Source organism: Muntiacus reevesi, chromosome 2 (assembly GCF_963930625.1).
Source record: "Muntiacus reevesi chromosome 2, mMunRee1.1, whole genome shotgun sequence".
NCBI classification, from domain to species: domain Eukaryota; kingdom Metazoa; phylum Chordata; class Mammalia; order Artiodactyla; family Cervidae; genus Muntiacus; species Muntiacus reevesi.
In genome coordinates, this window is record NC_089250.1 from 202,132,912 (window position 1) to 202,156,382 (window position 23,471).

At 45.4% G+C, this 23,471-nt stretch overlaps 1 protein-coding gene across 1 annotated transcript in view; it reads left to right on the top strand.

Annotated features, from left to right (window-relative positions):
• The window catches only part of HS3ST4 (heparan sulfate-glucosamine 3-sulfotransferase 4), a 469,325-nt gene extending 446,142 nt beyond the window's left edge, over positions 1-23,183 (top strand). Inside the window, exon 2 of the mRNA XM_065920329.1 lies at positions 21,323-23,183. Coding sequence (XP_065776401.1) covers positions 21,323-21,959 — 637 coding nt within the window. The 3' untranslated portion in view covers positions 21,960-23,183. The remainder of the gene's footprint in view (positions 1-21,322) is intronic.
• Positions 23,184-23,471: the final 288 nt, after the last annotated feature.

Consider the following 23,471-nt stretch of genomic DNA (forward strand, 5'->3'; position numbering starts at 1 on the left):
TGGGGTTAAGGGAGCTGCCTTGTTGGAATCCTGCTCATTGTGTGACCTCAGACCAGTCATTGAACTGGAGCCTCAGTTTTCTTATCCATAAAATAGGGATAAAAGTAATTTTCACTCCAGAGGATTGTTGTAAGGGTGAGATGGATTTAATCTTGTAAAGCACTTAGAACTTACAGTAGGATCTCAATAAATAGTAATATTGAACATTTGTTGGTATGAGTAAGTTTTAGGTATTACCAGGGATTTCCCAAATAGACTATGAACTCCTTGATGACAGGGACCAGTAATATTGATCTTCATCTTTTAGGACTTAGCAGACCATCTAGTGATCAATGAGAAACTGCTTAGTAAATGAATGAATAAATTTCTGGGTGATGAGCATTGGTACCCAGTGGGCCTCAGTCTTGGTGCACTAAGAAGAATCATGCTTCCTTTCCCTACCCCACCCCTACCTTACCCCTTCTGCCTATACAAAAGACACAGAATAACTTACACTGTGTGTGTGTTTGTGCATGCATGTGCATGTATGTGCAGGCGCGCTCATTTGTGTCTGACTCTCTGCAACCCCATGGATTGTAGCCCACCAGATTCCTCTATCCATGGAACTCTCCAGGCAAGAATACTGAAATGGGTTGCCATCTTCTACTTCAGGAGATCTTCCTGATCCAAGGATCGAACCTGCGTCTCTTGCCTCTCCTGCGTCTCTTGCCTCTCCTACATTGGCAGGCAGATTCTTTTCCACTGCACCACCTGGGAAGCCCTACCAAAAAGACATAAACATGCTGAGGACTAAATTAAATGCAGGATGAAATCAGGACGATGACATCACAAATAACCCCTAAAAGGAAAAAATTTCATGCTTGTTCCATTCACTCTCTGGCAAAACGAACTGTGATTTACTCCTGCAAATTACCAACTGTAAAATATTTACAACTAATTCCTTCTGCCTTCCAGGGTGGCAATGGCAAAGGGAGGCAGGCTGTTTAGGTAGTAAATGCAGAATGCAATTTCCATGTCAGTGGCCCTGTTTCCTGCAGCAACCTCAGGCGACGGCATCATTTATATCTTCCACGCACACAATCTTTTCTGCATGGGCATGAGTCTCAATTACAGGCAGTTGAGGTTTGTGTGGTAGGCATTATGCATTTATGAGCCAGAGCAAACATTAACGGGTGCTAGTAATTCGTTTCAGGGTGGAGGAAGAGAGGGGAGGGAGCAAATGGGCATGGTGCTGGTACCCTGGCAGTGGGTCACAGTTCTGGGAGGCAAAAATTGGTGCAGAGCTGGGGGAGAAATGCACTGTCCCTTTGGAGACACCTCCTGGGCTTATCTCCTGGTATGTCCGTCTCCCCACACCCCCAACCTGTGAGGTCAGTGTAGAAATGTCCCAGGGCTCAGTCTTGGACCTTTTCTCATCTCTGTATATACTTTAGTGTATACCATCTGTATATGGCAACTTTTAAGTGTTTCTCCTCCCAGATCTCTTCTGGACTCACTGCTTACCTGACATTTCCATCTGGATGTCTACAAAGCATCTCAAGGATAACATATCTGAAGCAGAGCTCCCGATCTCCCCCCAATCCGTACCCAAATCTTCCCTCGATCCTCCAGCCCTGTTGTTTAGGATTGTTGCCTTGAAGTCACCTTGACACCTCCCTTCCCCTAACAATCCAAATATCATCCATCTACAAAATTCTATTAGCTCTTTCTTCCAAGGATGCCCATACTCTTCCCACTGCATCACTCCCACCACCATCTCTTATCTGGCCTGCTGCAATCACTTCCTCAGAGCTACCCAGCTTCTGCATCCCTGTTTAGTCACTTCCAATGCATCAGATCACGTGGTCCTGGAAGATTACAATTCAGATCATGATACTTCTGCTCAAAAAAACTTCAAGGACTTACTATCACACTTAGAGTGAAGTTTCATCATTGGACCTCCCATCCCCTCTCATCCCATCTTCTGCTGTGGTCTCCAGCCCCACTGGCCTCCACGCTGACTCTATGTACACCAAGAGCACTTCTTCCCCAGAACCTCTGCACTAAATTCCCTGTGCTTAGAACAGGTTTCTCCCAGAGAGCTGCATACTTTGTTTCTTTACTTTCCATATATATATATATATATATATATATATATATATATATATATACGGGACATTTCTATACTGGAGTGGGTAGCCTATCCCTTCTCCAGGGGATCATCTAACCCAGGAATTGAACTGGGGTCTCCCCTGCTTTGCAGACAGATTCTTTACCTGCTGAGCTACCAGGGGATCTTCCCGACCCAAGAATCAAACCTGGGTCTCCTGCATTGCAGGCGGATGCTTTACCGTCTGAGCCACCAGATAAGTCCTGTTTCTGCTCACTTATATCCAATCACATTCATTCCTACAAAGAATTATTTTCCCATCAATATTCCTTAATGCTCAAAGTTCACATGACACTCCACCTGTTCCTCGTGCCGCCAGGGGCACACGTATTCCTGGCAAAGACCTACTGTAACATCTGGACAGAGCAGGGTGTTAATCTTTTCCCGGGAGCCTATTTTGGCATTTTCCCCAAGTTACTCAGAGTCTGATAAAGAAGACAAGGAAATACATACATGCCATATGGTGTGATGGGTCAATGGTGGAAAGAGAACAGGCAGCTGAGTCCAGAGCAGGGAGGTGTCTCATCATGTGTGAGCTGAGTCCTGAAGGATGGTTACCACCAGGATGGTGGAAATGAAGAAGGTCAGCATACACATCAGGAGTATTTAGAATCTGGACACATACAAAAGAAAAAAAAAAATGAACCGCTGAGCTTTAATCTGAAAACATCCACTTTCAGTTTTCCTTTGTGTGAAAATGAATTGGAAGTTAGTTGAGGCGACAGGGTACTCTTACACAGCTTGTGTGTGTGTGCTCAATTGTGTTCAACTCTTTAAGACCGTATGGACTGTAGCCCACCAGGCTGCTCGTCCATGGGATACTCCAGGCAAGGATACTGGAGTCTATTGCTAACTCCTTCTCCAGGGGATCTTCCCAGCCCAGGGATCAAATCCGCATCTCCTGCACTGCAGACAGAGTGTTTACCACTGAGCCATCAGGGAAGCCTTACACATAATTTGAAAGCATGATTTGGCATGACCATTATGGAGAGCAATGTGCCAGTATCTATGAAGTATCAAACTCCCATGACCCAACAATCCAACTTCTGTAGGGCTGTTGTTAGGAAAATAAGCAAGTACATCCAAAGAGAGGCATGTGCAGGGCTACTCGCTTTAGCCTTATTTGTTGTTGTGGAAAATGGATGAAAGTCCAAGACGCTGTATAAGGAAAATGGATAAGTAAACATATTTGGTTTGCATGTTGTGGCTTGCATATGCTACAGAATGCAGCATCCATTGAAAAATGGGATGTGAACTGATAAAGGACAATCCCAAGAAGTATTCTTGAGTAGAAAGCCCAAATTTTAGAATGCTACGCAGGGTAGGATACTGTTTGTGTCAGCATACTCTCATGTGCGTCCATGCTCAGCTAAAGACACAGGGCTCCGTGGAGGAGGGCTAAGCAATGAGATGAATGATGCCAGAGAATCAGGGGTAGCTGTAGGCAGATGGGGAGCTCTAGGGGGTGGGAAGTCTCTATCCAGAAAGGGGGCAATGGTGTTTATATTTCTCAACAAGTCAGCCATTCGGGTCTGGACAGGGAAACATTTGATTCCCTTGGAATCAGAGTAGCGTGCATATCCCAGCTCAAGCACCCTGGTTTGCGGCTTGTTACCTGGTGGCTCAGATGGTAAAGAATCTGCCTGCAGTGCAGGAGACCTGGGTTCGATCCCTGAATCAGGAAGATCCCCAGAGAAGGGAATGGCTACCTACTCCAGTGTTCTTGCCTGGAGAATTCCATGGACAGAGGAGCCTGGTGGGATACAGTCCACAAAGAGTCGGACAGGACCAAGCTACTAGTACTTTCACAAGAACATGCGGGGGGCTGGTGGCTCAGTGGTAAAGAACCCGCCTGCCAGTGCAGGAGACATGAATTTGATCCCTGGTCAGAAGATCCCACATGCCATTGAACAGCTAAGCCCATGTGCCTCAACTACTGAGCCTGTGCTCTAGGGCCCAGCAGCTGCAGCTACTGAAACCTACATGCCCTGAAACCCAAGCTCCGCAACAGGAGAGGCCACCACAAAAAGAAGCCTGTGCACCGCAGCTAGAAAGTAGCCCCTGCTTGTCACCACTAGGGAAAAACGCATGCCACAATGAAGGCCCAGACAGCCAAAAATAAATAAATAAATGCAATTATTAAAAAAGAAGAACGTATGAAAGGAAATGCAATTATTAAAAAAGAAGAACGTATGGGGAAGGGATACTTAGGAAGTTTGGAATGGATGTGTACACATGGCTACATTTAAAATGGACAACATTTAAACAGATCTGCTGTCCAGGACATGGAGCTCTGCTCAATGTTATGTGGCAGCCTGGATGAGAGGGGAGTTGGGGATGAATGGATACATGGATGTATATGCCTGACTCCCTTTGCTGCGCACCTGAATCTATCACAACTTTGTTGATTGTCTATTGCCCAATACTAAATAAAATTTTTTAAAAAAAAGAGCGACTGGATAGAGAGGTTGACAAGTAAAAGGGAAGCCTGTTTCCCCAGGCAGCAGAAGAAGTGTGTGCTGGGCTACAGAGTGGGACCCGAAATTCTGTAGACCCAGGCAGAAGTTGGACCTGGACTCAGAATTCTGAGTCCAAGCAGAAGATGAGATTCACAATCATCTCAAGGCAGTGCCCTGCTTCGCTGGGATCCTTCAGCAAAAGCAGAATCTTACTCTGCTGGGACTATCGTGAGAGGGTCTCGGTGGGCACATAGAAGGAGAACAGCAAGGGAATATTTATTCCCCCTGAAATCATTCTCCAAAAATGGAGTTATCCTAACACATTGATATAACGACTGCCTGATCGTGGTAGATAGATATGAGAAGAAGTTTGTAGGCAATTGATCAGACATGAAACAAAGGCTGTGACTTTGTGTGTGCCCCTCCTTGACCAGCCAGCAGCACAGATTCCACACCCTGGACCTGGATCGTCCCAAGATTCCCTCCACCAGGTGCTTGAGCCTGGCGAGGATTCTTGAGTCCAGCCTCTGACGAGTTTGGCAAGCTGTGTAGAGCCTCAGTGAAGGAGGTCGGGCTGTGGACGAGAGCAGGTTATCAGCACTCAGCCTTTTCTACCTTCTCACTTTCCCAGGTGACTCAGTGTAAAGAATCCACCTGCCAATGCAGGCGATGTGGGAGATGCAAGAGACAAGGGTTTGATCTCTGGGTTGGGAAGATCCATGGAGGAGGAAATGGCAACCCACTCCAGTATTCTTGCCTGTGAAATCCAACAGACAGAGGAGACTGGCGGGTTATGGTCCGTGGAATCACAAAGGGTCAGACACTACTGAGCAAATAAGCATGGACGCATTAACTAGTGGTAAAGAGACAGAGGCCCACCTGCCACCAACTTAGCTCTTACTTCACCTTCCTTCTCCCGCTGTGTGAATGCATGAAATGAGTGTATAGTGTGTAAGAATGCGCGTGTGCCCATTCAGAGGGGTCATCCATTTATTTCCTGTTATTTATTAAGTACCTGTTATATAACATGCTTTATTAAAGATAGATATAATACCTAGTGAACAAGACAAAGTTCTGCCATTGTAGAGTTCAATTTCAGATAGAAAGGCATCAGAAGTCATGTGAACCAATAACAAGTGGATAATTCCAAATCTTGACCAACGCCACAAAGTGTGAAGAAGACAAGAAAGCAGAACAACGGGATAGAGAGTGACTCGGAGCAGGCATGATTTTCGGTAGAATGATCAGGGAGAGCCTCTCTGAGAGATGAATTTTACGTGCTGTGTGATGTCGCAAAAATCATAGCTGATGGACCAGACCTGCGTCATCCTATAGAACATTAGGTGATGATGGAATGCACTAGAGCTGTACTTCCAACACAGTAGCTATTGGCCATTTGTAGCTATTGAGCACTTGAGATATAGCTACCATCTCTGAGAAATTAAATCTTTAATTCAATTTAATTTTAATTAATTTACATTTAAATATTTCCATGTGACTCGTGGCTTTCATAATAGCCCAAAGTCATGCATTTAATGTAAGACCCAAATGATGACAAGAAGTCAACTCTCCATTCTTACTCCCATCCTTTCTCCCTCCCTCCGAACCTCCCTCCCTTTCTTCCTTCCTCTTTTCCTTTATTCTCCCTTCTCATCTTTCCAACTGGGCTCTGTGTTTTCCTTCCTTCCTTTATCTCTTCCAATTCTTGGGCAAATATTTATTGTGACCCATGTCTCAATTCTAGGCACTAAGTGAGATGCTGAGTGAGTCAGCAATATACATGAGTGCCAGACTGTCTTCCTTCTTTGGAGCTTGCTGGTAAAGAATCCCCCTGAAATGCAGGAGACCTGGTCGATCCATGGGTGGGAATATCCCCTGGAGAAGGGAAAGGCTACCCACTCCAGTATTCTGGCCTGGAGAATTCCATAGGCTGTATAGTCCATGGGGTCGAAAAGGGTCAGACATGACTAAGTGACTTTCACTTCACTTTCCTTTAGGGACAGACCAGACACAAGAAAATGAACACATAAGCAAGATAATGTCAGATAAAAAAGGAGCCCTGGGAAGTGAACAAAAGAGGCCAGTGTGAAGCATAGTGATTTAGATGGTGCCTGGGTAAGGGGATTGCCCCTCTGAGTTGGGGATGTTTGAGCCAAGACTTGAATAATTAGAAGGAGCTAGGAACGGGAAAAGCGGGGGTAGGGGTGGATGATGGGTGGGGCGGGGGGGTGGTGAGAGAGAGAAACACTCTGTAGGGGATGGGTGTGCATGAATATCTGATGATATAATATTAGAATCTTTGAGGCATTGTGTGTGTGTGTTTGTGTATATCTTTCTAGTTGTGCACTGATCTTCTTTCCTATCTGTCATTTCTCCATCTGTTATATGATCGGATGGATGGGTTTGAAAATCTGTTTAGTATTTCATGCACCTCAAGCTGTGAAAGTCAGGTCTAAGTACAGGCCTGGCAGGGTGCATGGATTAATTAATGATTGTGCTGTGCATCATTGAAGCTAGAGATCTTGATTTGGGGAAGCAACTTTATGAAGGAAATATCTGAAAGACATTCATGGAAGGTTCTTACCTGGGCATTTTATAGGATAGGAGGTCCTGTCATTCTGGCCAAACGTAGAGAAAAAGGGTTTCTGGGCTGCAGTCTCTCATCACAGAGAAGAGTTTCCTTCAGCACTAGAGCTGGTGCCTGGCCGTATGATGAAGCACTCTTCTTCCCAGCACAATTCACAGCTGTCAAGTATGGGTGGATGCTTCTATCTTGATCGAGTTATTTACAAATGTCCATGGCCAGGCATGAGTTGACCTGAGCAACATTTCCACCAATAAAACATAGAGTGCTTTGACTGAGCCATATCCCTCTAGCCGATCAGGTTCCTTGCATCAACAAGGAAGAGACGTGTACAAATTATTTACAAAAACAAAGTTTGTTTTAAGGTGCACCTGAGGTAAACATGAAATAACCTCACCGTCAGCACAAGTCCTAAAGATGGCATTCCCTGTGAATGCATAGTAAATAAACAGGGTTCATAAATATAGCAACACAGTAGTTAACACTTGTACTGAGAAGCTCATTACTTCCAGGCACTGTGCTGAGCCTTCATTTGTTTGGCTGCTGAAACAAAAGTATCATGGCCTGCGTGGCTTAAGCAACATTTATTTCTTACAGTTCTGAAGGCTGGGAATTTCAAGATCAAAGTGTTGGCAGATTCACTGTCTGCTGAAGACCTGTTTCCAGGTTCAGAGAGGGCTATCTTTTCACTATGTACTTACCTGGCAGAAGTAGGGAGGGAGCTTTCTAGGGTCTCTTTTACAAGGGCACTAATCCTATTCATGAGAGCACCACCCTATAACCTAATCCCCTCTCAAACGCCACACCCCCTAATTCCATCCCAGTGGGTGTTGGGACTTAACATGTGATTTGGGTGGGGCACAAACACTCATTCTACTGCAGTATCATAAGCACCACCCGTTTCAACTTGACATGTTCTGAGATAGATCTTGCTTGGGATCCTCATCATCTGAGGGAACTGAGGCTGGAGGTGGTTAAATAGGTTTCCCAAAGTCCTGTATTTATTTTTATCATTTATTTATTTATTTGGTCACACCATGCAGCACATGGAATCTTAGTTCCCAGACCAGGGATCGAACGTACATCCCCAGCATCCCTGCATGGGAAGTGTGGAGTCTTAACCACTGGACTGCCGGGAAAGTCTCAGCCCAAAGTCCTTTAGGGTGAGGATGGCAGAGCCAGGCAGGAGGTCTAAGATGTGCATAAATAAGGATGAGAGAGGCGGACTCAGCCGGACCAAGCAGGGCTTGGCTCAGCCACAGAATGCTGGTGAGAAGGAAGCAGGGCTGGCAGTATCCCTGAGGCAGTACTGAGCTGACACACAGCTGGGAGTGCAGTGTGAGGTGCAGAGACCTGGAATGCCGCCTTCCCGAGAGGTGCCTTCTCCTGTCACCGTCTGTTAGATCGTGGGCACATGGCGCCCGGGCAGACAATGCTGACGTCTCTGTAATCATGAGTTAATCGTGGCACCTGCCCTTGGAAACACTGAACCTGAGGAAAGAAGCTACAGTAAAACAGCTGATAGAAGTTGGTGTGTGAGGTTCTACGGCGGGGCGCTCTTTGAATGTGTATGAATAAAGTAACAGAGAAGTACGTTCCGGGTGGAGTCCCCAGTCAGGGGCAGGTGAAATGAGCCATAATCCTGTTCCTTTAAAATCAGGGAGCATCTTGCTTTCCAATCTCTGGGGTGAGGTGGGCCAATAACGAAAGAGGAAGGATTGGAGGGAGCGTTGTGGATAAGAAGACGCTGATGGAGCTGAGGTTGTCAGCAGGCAAAGGCTTAGGTTTTAGAGCCCTGCTACCCAGCCTGTGGGCTTGGGAATTATTGCACAGGACCTTCACATCCCTAGAGATACCAAACACTTAATAAGTGTCAACTTAATCTAAAAATCCCATAGGCACACAGATAGCCAATTTTAAAAATGTAGATTCAGTGGTGATGACTCAGTCACAAATACATTTTAAGGGATTGTTGGCTTCATAGTTGCTTTTTGTCCATATGTGTTTTCTAAAATCAGACCATATGAGCGATTCAACTTCTATCATGTGGTGGTCTGTTGATGCTGAAGCCCAGTGGGCGAACTGGGAGAAGCCAGAAATGATAAGGAGAAATAAAAGCAAGCCTGCGATTCATGCAGTTTGAGGCATGGGCCCTATAAAGTGGCCAAGCTCTGTCTATCACTGAAGCTTCCCAAGTGCTTGGGCACCCTGGGATGGCACAGCAAATGAGATTTCTAGAAATTCCCTGGATTCTATGCCAAACAGAAGCATTTCGGTACTTTCAGAATGGGTCATATCAATGCCCATTGGAGAAGTCCGTTTCTGTGAATCAGGGTCATCATACACAGAGGGGTATATGTTTTAGGGAGTCTTCCCAGATGTCTCAGTGGTGAAGAATCCACCTGCAATGCAGGAGACGCAGGTTCAATCCCTGGATCGAGAGGATCCCCTGGAGAAGGAAATGGCAACCCACTCCAGTTCGCTTGCCTGGGAGATCCCATGGACAGGGGAGCCTGGCAGGCTACAGTCCATGGGGTCGCAGCGTCGGACACAACTTAGGGGCTAAACAACAACAGCATATGTATTAGGCAACCAATTATAGGTGTTTGGATTCAAAATTTAAGCAGGACTCATCTCCGTCACTCACTCAACACACAGATTTATTGGCATCTGCTCTGTGCTGCGTTACACAGCAGTAATAACAGGGGGGACACTGACTGATATTTGCTCTGTGCTGGGCACGTTTTCCTGTCAATGAGGAAGAGGTGCTGTTACACCCATTTGACAGATGATGAAACTGAGGACCAAAGACATGAAACTTTTGCTCAAAGTGAGTTGTGGTTCAGAGATGGAACCCCAAAGTTGAACACTGAGTCACCTGCCTTTGTCGGGATGAGCACCCGCTGATGAGCTTCTGAAGAAGGTGATCGGGGACTCTGGAATCAAGTCAGCCCTCAGTCAATGACTCCACTCTCTGAAACTTGTGGATCTCTGTGAATCCTGAGACACAAGGATTGGCCTCCTAGACTGTCTTTGCTGTTTTAGAAGACGAAGACTTCTTCAGGGCGAGATCTCGCTCTTCATTTTCTCTCTTGATCTCGGCACAGAGTTGGCACCAAGAAGTGGCCAAATTAATGAAATGGTTTTCTGTCGTTTTCTTTCATAAATCCTAACATATCTGTGTCTGCCTGGCACTAACTTTGAAACCACAAAAATTCCTGCGATCTGGGTATATGGCTGTCTCCCACCATGCGGTTGTATGTCATTCAAAACTGGAATGCTTTCCTCTTTCTTTTCCAGTTAGTTACATTCTTTGCCTTTTCTCACAGCCTAGGTCCTTTCCTTCCTCCTCCTCCTCCTTCTCCACTCCTTCCCTTCCTCTTGTCTTTCTCTCTTTCTTCTCCTTTCTAATCACCTTCATCCTTCCCTTCTCCTCTCTCCCTCCTCTTCTCTCCTCTACCCACACTTTTTCTGTCACCCCCTTCTCTCTCTTGGAGGCAGATGCAATTTTGTCTGAAAAGAGACTTCTGCCCACAACAGAGATGCCGCATCTGAACCACAGGTCACTTGACAGAAATGGGAAACTCAGACTTCCCTGTTGGTCCAATGGCTGAGAATCTGCCTGCCGATGCAGGAGACACGGGTTCGACCCCTTGTCTGGGAAGATTCCATACACCACGGGGCAACTAAGCCTGTGCACCTAGGGCCCGTGGTTCACAACAAGAGAAGCCACCACAGTGAAAAGCCTGTGCACCACACCTGGAAAGTAGTCGCTGCTTGTTGCAACTAGAGAAATTCTGTGTGCAACAGCGAAGACCTAGTGCCGCCAAAAATAATAAATAAGTAAATAAATAATTTTTTTTTTAAATGGGAAATTCACATGTGTTCCTCAGGGAACTCGTGGTCTATTGCCAGGCAGGTACCATGCCCGCTTTATCATCACTGTATGCCTGACATAATAAGCACCAGCAAAACTGGATGCAATCAACCAGAGAATTTGTATTAGCATAGCCCTTTCATGGTACAGGTCCAGAAACAGAAAAATCCCTGTCTTAAACCCATTTGGCTAGTTAGTTCTTAAGTCAGAGCTCTCACTCAGGATCCCTTCTTTCTCAGCTTCAGTGTGGTCCTTAGCCACATGGCCCTGGAAAAGGCTGCTTTTCTTGGGTCTTCTTTATAAGAAATGTGGTTTCCCAAGGGCTTGACTTTTCACCTTCAGGGATTTCAAGATTCATAAAAGTAGACCTTGAAAAGCAGCATGAACTCCAACAGAATGAGGCAGAAAAGGGTCTAGCTCTGTGGTCCGGAGCAGGGTTTATTGTCTCTTGGACTCAGTTTCCACATCTCTGTAATGGGCACAGGGATTCATATGGCACTGGTGAGGTTGAGCCAGCATAATACGTGAAATTGTCTGGCTCAGTGCTGGGCAAGTAGCGGGTACCCAACTGACTTTCTAAGTTTCTTTCTTCATTGCAGAGGAGACAGCCCTACCTCATGCCCTTGCTCTAGCAGCCATTCTCTTGAGTTACAGTTTATAAGGAAGGCTCAGAAAATATTGCTCATTTATGCACCATTTATCCCACTGGATAATGCATTTGGGAAAATGTGAGGTATCTGTATACATCTGATTCAGGGAAGCCAAAAGCAGGCTCAGTTACTGACCTTTCCAGAGAGAATGGACTCTTTACATCTTACATGGGTGATCACCTTCTCCCTCGGTGTCCATGATGGTGTCCATTTGCTTCAGTTGATGACGCCCCGGAGAGAGATATCACAAATTAAACGATGGAGTTTGATCTGGCAAGAATTTCTGGGGCTTCTGGCCTGGGTTTCTGTAACTCCCAGTGGTGAGTCAGTAACAGCCCACCTTTACAACACATATAATGAGGCTCAAAATCCACCTTTGCCACCTACCATCAGAGTGACCTTGACCCAGTCATGTAACTTTGCTGAGCCTCTGTTTTTTGGTGAAGTATTGCTAGGCAGTAACTAAGAGCTTGGGCTAATGTGCAGGATGGATCTGGGGTTTGAATTTCAGTTCCACCCCTTGTGACTTGGGACTAACAAATCAATTTCACTGAGCCTCAGTTTCCTGACCTCTAAAGTGGGAAGGATAGGAGTACCTTTTAAAGAAAATTTTTAAAAAAATTCACAACTAATGTATTGAGAACTTACTATCTGTGAGGCACTCTTTCAGATATTAACTCATATGCGTGTGTGCTAAGTCGCTTCAGTCGTTCAGACTCTGCAAACCTATGGACTGTACCCCTGCAGTCTCCTCTGTCCATTGGATTCTCCAGACAAGAATACTGGATTGGGTTACCATGACCTCCTCCAGGGGATCTTCCCGACCCAGGGATCAAACCTGTGTCTCTTACATCTCCTGCATTGGCAGGTAGGTTCTTTACCACTAGCCCCACCTGGGAAGCCCATGAACTCATATAACCTTCCCAGAATCCCTATAAAATAGGTATTATCAGTATGACGGCTGTTGTTTTTTTTTTTCCCCAGATTATGCCCAAAAATATTAGGTTAGTAATTTGCCCAGAGCCAAGTGGCTACTAATGTTACTAAACCAAATTTAGGTCCACTCGCCCACCCAAAATAAAACCGACCTACTGACACCAGGTGCTGGTTGTGGGGAAGAAAAATGCAATGTTTATTGCACGGCAGCACACAAGGAGTCCGTGACAGCTAGAGCTCAAGACACCCAAACTCCCAGAGGGGTTTCAGGAAAGCATTTTTAAAGGCTGAGAGAGGGAGGGGGATCACAGGGTATGTGATCTGCTTGTGCACAATTCTCTGATTGGCTGATGGTAAAGTATGAGCCAATCAGATGGCAGCATCACAGGGGTTAATGTTACCAGTCCTTAGGCTCTGAGAAGTCTGGGGGCTGTGTGCGCATGGTTATCTAGTATTGATATTTAACATCTAATTTGCTGGGAGTTTTAACATCTGTAAGACAACTCAGGAAATATGCATCAGTTACTGTTATCTAGAGACTTCAGAGAGGAACTAAAGTAAAGGATATGGGGAGGGTCTGTGCTGGGAAGGATCTGCTCTGTCACAGTAAGTGAATCCAGATTCGGTTCATCTGGAGTCTGTGCTTTTTAACCACCAGGATGTGGAGCCCAGGGTCTGAAAGTGTTTGGAGACCTGGAGCTGGTGTCAGGATTTGAACTCTCAGCCTCCCAACAGCACGTACAGTAAATGGCACCTGATAACTACTGTGGGATCTCTGTTGTTAAAGCTGTTGCCCCAGATGGTGACCGGCATCCAGATGGGGCTTGCGCCCAGCCCACTACCACCACCGGCAGATCGGAGGTGGGGGAGCTTGGAGAGCATGTTGGCTCGTGTCTCATAAACATTTGAGGCTGTGAGAGCAACTGCGTGATCTTGCGGGATGATTCTCGGCTTCGGGATGGTGTGTTGATGCCGATGTCGCGGCTGCTCTGGGCACCCCAGATACTGTTAACAAGCCGTTCCAAGCACAGATGCAGTGTTTTCTCACCATATGGTCCATGCTGCAGTGCAGGGTCCTTCAGACAGGAGATGACGTGGAATTCAGAAATGCTGAACCCCATGCACCACAAAGCTACTTAGAGGAACCCTCCAAACTGCCCCAGTTCTCCTGACTTCCAAGGATCATGTTTCCATTTGTATGTCATTCATTCATTCTCCCAAAAACCACACATCATTATGGGACAGCTGCCATGCAGTAGGGACCGTGTCAAGCACTGGGGATACACAGGTGAATGAAACATTGCCTAAGTCTTCCAGAAACTGAGCTTAGTCATGGAGGGCATGGGGACCAACCATATTATGATGCTTGTTGTTCAGTTGCTTAGTCATATCTGACTCTTTTGGGACCCCTGGGGCTGTCGTCCACCAAACTCCTCTGTCCCTGGGATTTTCCAGGCAAGAATACTGGAGTGGGTTGCCATTTCCTTCTGTCATTATGACATTATCTTAACCATATGATGGCATTATTTTAAGCTGTGTAACACAGAAAGTTATCAGAGACCCTGCGAATTCAAAGGAGTTGGTGAAAATCTTGGTGATGGAGTTAAAATTTCTTTTTGCACATCAGTGTCTATCAACACTTTTCCTGTTCAAGTGTGTGCTTAGTCACTCAGTCATGTCTGACTTGTTGTGACCCTTTTGAACTATAGCTTGCGAGGCTTCTCTGTCCATGGAATTCTTCAGGCTAGAATACCAGAGTAGGTTGCCATTTCCTCCTCTGGTGGAACTTCCCAACTCAGGGATCAAACTCGTGTCTCCTGTGTCTCTTCAAAAGGACTCCCCAGATAGGCAAAAATCATTTCCCACCTTCTCCTAGTGAAGTTAAAGAGACTCTGATATTCCTTCACCCTACTTTTCTGGCAAGTGGATTGTGAACACGTGATGTAAATGCCCACTTCCAACTGGCATCTCCCTTGAGTTTCAGACTCTGGTATCAACTCCTTCATGCGAGTATCTCAGATTACAAGTCCAAAATCAGACTTGGTTTCTTCCCCTGAAACTGGCTTCTTTTCCAGGGTTCTCCATGTTGATAAACTACTACTGAATCATCAGCTCAGGCCAACAGTCTTGGAGTCTTCTAAGACACTCTCTCTTCACACACATCCCAGCCATCCTAAGGGACTATTGGCCCTACTTTTTAAAGACATCCCAATTCTGAATGCTATTTCCTGGGTTGCCCTCTCCACCTGCGTCCCTGCACCCCCATCTCTGACCTACCCTCCAGCAATGGCCTCTTAGCAGGCAGCCTTCCTTCTGCTCTTGCCACATACCTGTGAGTTCTCAGCAAAGCAGCTGGAGAAAGATCTCTTAAAATGTAAAGCTTATGTTCTCCTGTTTCCTGTTCTCCAATGGTTCCTCATCATATATGGAATAAAACCCAGTGTCTTGCCTGTGGCCCATATGAACAGCAGCCCCCACCCTCAACCTCATGGTCTTTTCCTCCACACCCCCTGACCTTGTTTCCTTACTTCCTTAGCCTTGCTCACTCCCCTCTGGCACGACTGGCCACCTCCCCGTTCCTCAAGCACATAAAGATGTGGGAGCACGGGCGTGGTGAAATGTCAGATCCAGTCAAAAAGAACTTACCTAAGACCAGGAGAGAGAAGGAAAGTTGGGATGAAAAATTCCTGAGAAGGTAGAAGGAGATAAGATGCAAAGCCCTTGTGGGGAGGGATTGGTCTTACACTTTAGAGAGCTGTCTCCTCTAGTTGTTTTTTTTTTCTTTTTTAGGAATAGGGAGGCTGTATTTCTAGATATAGAAATAGCTGTATCTAGATATACCTAGGTAGATAGACAGACAGACAGATATCTAGAAATATCTAGCTATTTCTAGGTAAAGAAATTGCTGCTGAAATAAGGACCCAGGTGAGTAGATTGGTGAGGGGATAAGGGCTGAGAATTGGTGAGATTGGGGTAGCAAAAGCCATCACAACAAAGCCTCACCTTAGAAAAAGGAGCCTAATGTCTTACTCATCTATTCATTCAACAGATATTTACCGAGCACCTGCTATTTGCCAGGAGCTGGTGGTAGATATTTGCTTGGCCATTAAGCTTAGGAACCAAGAATAAGCTCACCCAGTGAGACTTTGAAAAAGTATCTGTAGGTTCTGAGTCTGTTTCCTTCTTTGTAAAAGTGAAAAGTAATAATACGTGCTCTTTTGATCAAAATAGTTATTTATGTGATACTATACAGAACTCTCCTTTTATCAGCTGTAGCAGTTATACTAGAAGCTTTGGGGGTGGGGGAAGGACCTTGTCTGTTGTGTTCACTAGTATATTGCCATTTATGGATGTGAGCATTTATGGAAAGAATGAATGAGTATAACTGATTCAGAATCTTTTTTGGAAAGGGGGGTCTGCTACTTCATTGATTTTGAGCATCTACTGGATACCTAGTTACTGGCGAAAATTCTTGTATATCTCACACAATGATAGTTGTCTTTTTTTTTTAATTGGAGTATAATTGCTTTACAACATCGTGTTAGTTTCTGATGTGAATCAGCTGTAAGTATACATATATCCCCTCCCTCTTGGACCTTCCTCCCACCCCCATCTCACCCCTCTGGGTCATCACAGAGCACTGAGCTGAGCTGTCTGTGCTATATAGCTGCTTCCCACTGGCTGGCTAGTTTATGCATAGCAGTGTATATATGTCAATTCCAATCTCTTAATTCATCCCACCTTCCCCTCCCCCCACCCCATGTCCATATGTCTGTGTCACTATTCCTGCCCTGGAAATAAGTTCATCTGTACCATTTTCCTAGATTCCACATATGAGACGGTTTTCCCATATGTGCCCCAAGTGCAGAAACTCTTCTCAAATGCATGGCGGTATCCATCTGTAACATGACAATCAAAGTCATTTAGGCATCTCTGTTCCCCACTACTCTCTCTGTTGCCTTCTCTAGCCCCCCTCCGCTCACTGCTGTTTGCATTGATCACTGAGCTAGACACACACTTACTTCCCTATATACACTGACTTGAAAAGTAAAAGCGAAAGTCGCTCAGTCGTGTCCAACTCTTTGCCACCCTGTGGACTGTAGCCCGCCAGGCTCTTCTGTCCATGGAATTCTCTAAGCAAGAATGCTGGAGTGGATTGCCATTCCCTCCTCCAGGGGATCTTCCCAACTCAGGGATCAAACCCATGTCTCCCAAATTGCAGACAAATTCTTTACCATCTGAGCCATATAGGCTGGATACCGTTTATTTGCATTGATTACTGAACTAGGCATGCACTTACTCCCCTATATACACTGGCTTACAGGCTGGATACCATTTATCTCAGATGCTTCAGATAAAAAACTCAAGATCCACAAAGATCGTGACAGACTGCAGCAATTAGCTGAAGTGAAGGAGATGAATTTGAACTAGGTCAGTATAAAGATAAACACTGAGCTCTAAGAAGTCAACAGCAGAGACCGGATGAGAAGAAAACCCTAGCAGCTTTTAAAAAAAAAAAAAAAGCAACAAAATAAAAGAGCAATGTATATATATACTGAGGGGCAAAATTCTGGAAAAAGCCATGTATTAAAAATATCTATCTTTAGTATTTTTTGAATCAACATTTATTTAGTATTTTTATACTATGACATGAGTTTCATAATAAAATAAGAGAATCTCTCTAATTGGATTAAAAGTGGGATATCAGTATACTCCTTCACCTCCAGCTAAACTAATTGCAGCTCCCCTGATCAGGAAGTATGGTGATATGGACTTGAATCAGAATATTCTTTTTTTTTCTTTTCTAGATCAGTTCCTTAGTTTCCATGTTGTTCAATTTTTCCATTTAGTCAAACATAAATATTTTCTCCTTGCTCTTCTCTAACAATTGCTGTTCCAATGATTGTGTGCCCCTGGCTTAAGCTTTTAAAATTCTGGCATTTGTTGGACACTATTCCAAGTGATTCACCTGTATTATCTTCTCTACAATCCTATAAGAGAAGGACTCTTATTAACCCTGGGCTTCCCTTGTGGCTCAGACAGTAAAGTCTCTGCCTGCAATGCAGGAGACCCAAGTTCACTCCTTGGGCCAGGATGATTCCCCTGGAGAAGGGAATGGCTACCACTGCAGTATTCTTGCCTGGAGAATTCCATGGACAGAGGAGCCATGGGATCACAAAGAGTCGGTCATGACTGAGTAACTAACACATTCACTTATTAACCCTATTTTTTTTGGATGAGAAAATGGAGAGTCAGAGTGGTTTGTGAAAGTGAAAGTGGCTCAGTTGTATCTGACTCTTTGCGACCCCAGAGATTATACAGTCCATGGAGTTCTCCAGGCCAGAATACTGGAGTAGGTAGCCTTTCCCTTCTCCAGAGGATCTTCCCAACCCAGGGATCTAACCCAGGTCTCCCTCATTGTAGGCAGATTCTTTACCAACTGAGCCACCAGGGAAGCCCAAGAATACTGGTTGGTTTAGTCACTTCATCAAGGTGACATGGGTAGTCAGAACTCTGAAATCAGACAAGTGTGACTCCCCCAAAACTATGTTCCTTAGCACTGCCCCTCCAAGCAACATAATTAAATCTGACGAAAACCAAAGAGGCACACAAATGTGAAGACATTTGAAATACTGGGGAGAGGATGTCTGTTCAAGATGAGTATGATTATTTATGGCCAGAGCTATTGCTTTGATCTGAAAACTGCTCACTGCCCAATCATTATACCCAAACGACATCAAACTCCATGTGAATTTCTCTGCATTAGACAAGAGGCACATTCCTCTTGCCTAATAAAAGTGCTTGCCGAGAAAGCTCAAAACCCAGTAGCAATTAATTATTGACAGAGCATGTGAATTAGAGATAAAAGAAAAGTCATTCTTTCTCCACACAGGCGATAGTAAATAAATTTAATTATGGTAGGGGAAGCTGAGGGATCTTCGTCTGTATTAAGTTTTATTAGCTGAGACATTTAAAAGCGTGTCATCATAACAAAGAGGTCTTGTGTAATCCTAAATGTACCACTTTGGTGCAAGGCTCAGAAGTGAATAGACTTAATGGAGTACATGGTGGCAGATGGCCTGCCGTACCAACAGGTATGGAACAGGTTTATCGTCAATTAACTTTGGTCCACATATGCCTACAGCAAATTGACTGTATAATAGGATCTTGAGCCTCATTTTCTCACTGATAGACTGGTCACATTGGTATTAAAGAACCAATAGCATCACACTCCTTTAGTCCCTTGAAGCTCCCAAGTAAGACAAGGCCACTCTGAAGGTGAACAGGGATGGAGGGGTGGGTTTGAGAAGCAACCTTGGGAAGGAAACCAAGAGATATGGGACCTGGTGTGGGATCTATTGGGCTTCCCCAGTGACACAGCAGTAAAGAACCCACCTGCAATGCAGGAAACACAGGAGATGCAGTTCAATCCCTGGGTTGGAAAGATCCCCTGGAGGAGGCCATGGCAACCCACTCAAGTATTCTTGCCTGGAGAATCCCATGGACAGAGGGGACTGGTGGGCTACAGTCCAGTGGGTCACAAAGAGTCGGACACAAAAGAAGCAACTGAGCACACGGGCGTGGGATCTATCATGGCCTCACTGAGCAAACTTGGGAGCCAAGAAGGAAGAAATCCCATGTCTGAAACCAGTTCTGTGCTAGATGTTGTCACTCTGTATGTCATACTATTGATATATGTCATTCATTTCATTCTCAGCTGAACTTGAGGTAAGTTTCAGGACTTTGAAGATGAAGGTAATAAGGCTCAAGGATGTGACTCAACTTGCTGAAGTCACCAAACCTGTCTGATTCCCTGTCTCTGGGCTTCAGTTTCCTCATTTGCATAAAGACGCCTTTGGACTAGATTGGACAATTGTGTGTTTAGTCGCTCAGCCATATACGACTCACTTGCTACCCCATGGACTGTAGCCTATCAGGCTCCTCTGTCCATGGGATTTCCCAGGCAAGAATACTCGAGTGGGTTGCCATTTCCTTCTCCAGGGAATCTTCCCAACCGAGGATTGAACTCGAGTCTCCTGCATTTCGGGCGGATTCTTTACCACTGAGCCACCACGGAAACCCTTTGACTAGGTTTGTTCTTGTTCAGTTGCTTGGCCATATCTGACTCTTTGCAGCCCCATGGACTGCAGCACACCAGGCTTCCCTGCCCTTTACCATGTCCCAGAGCTTGCTCAAACTCACGTCCATTGAGTCGGTGATACCATCCAACCATCTCGTCCTCTATTGTTGCCTTCTCCTCCTGCCTTCTATCTTTCCCAGCATCAGAATCTTTTCCAGTGAGTCGACTCTTCACATCAGGTGGCCAAAGTATTGGAGCTTCAGCTTCAGCATCAGTCCTTCCAGTGAATATTCAGGGTTGATTTCCTTTAGGATGGACTGGTTTGATCTCCTTGCTGTCCAAGGGACTCTCAAGAGTCTTCTCCAACACCACAGTTCGAAAGCACCAATTCTTTGGCACCCAGCCTTCTTTATGGTCCAACTCTCATATCCATACATGACTACTGCAAAAACCACAGCTTTGACTAGATGGACCTTTTCATCTAGGTTAGGGGCCAGCAAATGATATCTTAAAGGGCCAGTTAGAAAATGTGTTCAGATTTGCATGTGATATGGTCTCTGTTTGCAGGTATTCAACTCTGCTGATGTAGATGCAAAAAGCAGCCACAGACTTTACAGAAAGGAATGAGTCTCCACGTTCCAATGACAATTTATTTATAAGCATTGAAATGTGAATTACATACAATTTTCATGTGCCACAAAATGTTAGTCTTATTATTTTTGTTTTTCCCCCATCCAAACTACAGTTCATGGGGTCCACAAAGAGTAGGATATGACTAAATGACTTTCACTTTCACTTCACTTTAAAGATGAGAAGTCATCCTTACCTGTGGGCCATACAAAAACAGGAGGCAGGTAGTAGTTTGCCAACCCTTAGGCTAGATCACCTTTGAGGTCTTGCTGAGCTCAAACACTTTCCAAAAGTCACTACAACAATCCTATCCTTGATTTATTAAGCTCTTACACATGCCAGCTTCTGTGCTAAATGCTTTAAAAGCATTATCTCCTTTAATCCTTTTACAACCATGTGAAGTAGGTGCTATCATTATCTTTATTTCAGAGATTATAAAACTAATACACAGAGAAATTAAGAGTCCAACTAAGTTAAACATAACTGGCAAGAGCTAGAGCTGCAATTTAAATGCCAGGTGTATAGCATTCCCAAGAATGAATGCACAAGCTTTTTGCTGCCTCTTATGATAATACTTTAATCAGAACTATAGTGAGACATACAGTCTAAAAAGGGCTTCTCTACTGGCTCAGATGGTAGAGAATCTGCCTGCAGTGTAGAAGACCCATCTTCAGTTTCTGGGGCAGGAAGATCCCCTGGAGAAAGGAATGGATACTCACTCCAATATTTTTGCCTGGAGAATTCCATGGACAGAGGAGCTCGGGGGTCTGTGGTCCATGGGGTCGCAAAGAGTCAGACACGGCTGAGCAACTAACACGTCTAAAAAGAACTTCCAAGTGTATATGAATTTTATTTGGTAGCTCCCCACTGAGCTGTTTATATCATATGTTTAGTGGGACAAGTTCAGTTATTTCTGGATAGGAATAACCACTCTTTTGTTTTCCTCCTTCTTCTAGAAATGTGATGCCCAAGACTTTGGATGGGCAGTTAACCATGGAGAAGACGCCAAGTTACTTTGTGACAAACGAGGCTCCCAAGCGCATCCACTCCATGGCCAAGGACATCAAACTCATCGTGGTGGTGAGGAACCCCGTGACCAGGGCCATCTCCGACTACACCCAGACACTGTCAAAGAAACCCGAAATCCCCACCTTCGAGGTGCTGGCCTTCAAAAATAGGACCCTAGGACTGATCGACGCCTCCTGGAGCGCCATTCGAATAGGAATCTATGCTCTGCATCTGGAAAACTGGCTCCAGTATTTCCCCCTCTCTCAGATCCTCTTCGTCAGCGGTGAGCGACTCATAGTGGACCCCGCCGGGGAAATGGCCAAAGTACAGGATTTTCTAGGTCTCAAGCGTGTTGTGACTGAGAAACATTTCTATTTCAACAAAACCAAGGGGTTCCCTTGCTTAAAGAAGCCAGAAGACAGCAGTGCCCCCCGGTGCTTAGGCAAGAGTAAGGGTCGGACTCATCCTCGCATTGACCCGGATGTGATCCACAGACTGCGGAAGTTCTACAAACCCTTCAACATGATGTTTTACCAAATGACTGGTCAAGATTTCCGGTGGGAACAGGAAGAGGGTGACAAATGAGGCTCGCGATGTGGCGGGAAGCCTGGCGAGTTGCTAGGGAGGCTCCTGACCCGACTCCTGAATCCCCCAGATCTGTAGCCTCAGCCTTGCTGGGGTGCCAAGTAGATCTCCTTCTTTGTCCAGTCAGGATTGCTTCCAATGCTGTTGGCAGAGGGATGGATCCCCTGGCATGCTCATAGGGTACCAGGCCTGCTTGGGTAGCAGCATCTGGTTGACCAGCTGGCCACCAGAATCCACTGCTAATTCTTGTCTTCTGTGGGTTAATCCAGTATGAAGACAGGATAAATAGCTGTCAAGGTCAGAGATAGTGCCATGAATGTTTGTTTAAATGATAAGAAAGAAGGGAAGGTCTACTTTGGGCAGGGACCTCTCACTTTAACTTGAGAAGCCCGAGTTCTAGCCCCATATCTGGCAAAGGCCCTCTGCTCTGTCAACCTCTGCTTTGGCTTTTCGCCAGAATACTAATTGTGGGTGACTGCTCCAGGACTCCTAGGGAGCAAGATCCTCCCTCTTAAGGTGTCTCAAGCCTTCTCCTTAAAGGTCTCATCCCACAACCCTTTGACTTCCTCACTCCTCATCTGATGAAGGCAGAGGCATGCACGTTCCTCACCAAAAACAAAAAGCTGACATCCCTGGAAGCCTTCCTTCTAAGAGCCTTTGAAGGGCAGTTGGGTCCCTCTCTTCATGAGTATCCTGGGTGGTGGAGAAGCTTAGTCTAGGCCCTTCTTAGAATCAGGCTCACAGGACTGCTCTTAGAGCAAGGGAATTGCAGCTGAGCCCAGAGCTCTGAGGTTGGGAAAGAGGAATGCCATCTCTGGGAGTGAAAGAATAAAACCAGTCTTCTTGGTGGGAGGTCTCCATCTCTGAGACTGTCAGCAGCATGGATCTGAGACAAGCTTTTGGAGGGGCTGTCTCCTTTAGGGTCCCCCGAGGGGCAGGGACCAGAGAGCTGGCATGTCTTTTGTCATGAATAACCTTTAGCAACCCAACCCACAGGGGATTGATCACCATCTCTCTCTTTGTCCCACCATCTCCCCTTCGTGGTCATCTCACGCTTCATTTGCTCGATTCAGAGATGGCATATATTGGGGCAGCAACAAGCAGACTGACTTCTTTTGTCAGACCCAGTGTCAGGGGGTGGGGGAGGGTAAGGGCTGTCTGCGGACACCCCCATCAAGGGCTGCTGCATCAAATGTCCCTTCCCATTAGTTTGATTCCATTAAAATGCAGCATTTGACATGAAGCACTCTTCACAGATCTCCAGAACCAGGAACTGTTCTAGCAAAATTGGAAATATGTATGAGTGGGGGGAGGGAGTGAAATCTGTTCAACTGTTATTAAACTGTCATTTCTCTCGCTAACTGAAAACTGTGTTGTTATAAAGCTTAATGCAATCTGATTGATGGATTTTGATGGTGTGTTTGTATTGGTTATCTCCATTCCCACCTCCACCTCCACCCCCCTGAATTCTAGGAGTATCCCTTCTCTGGGATAGCCAGGAGGACCCAGGTT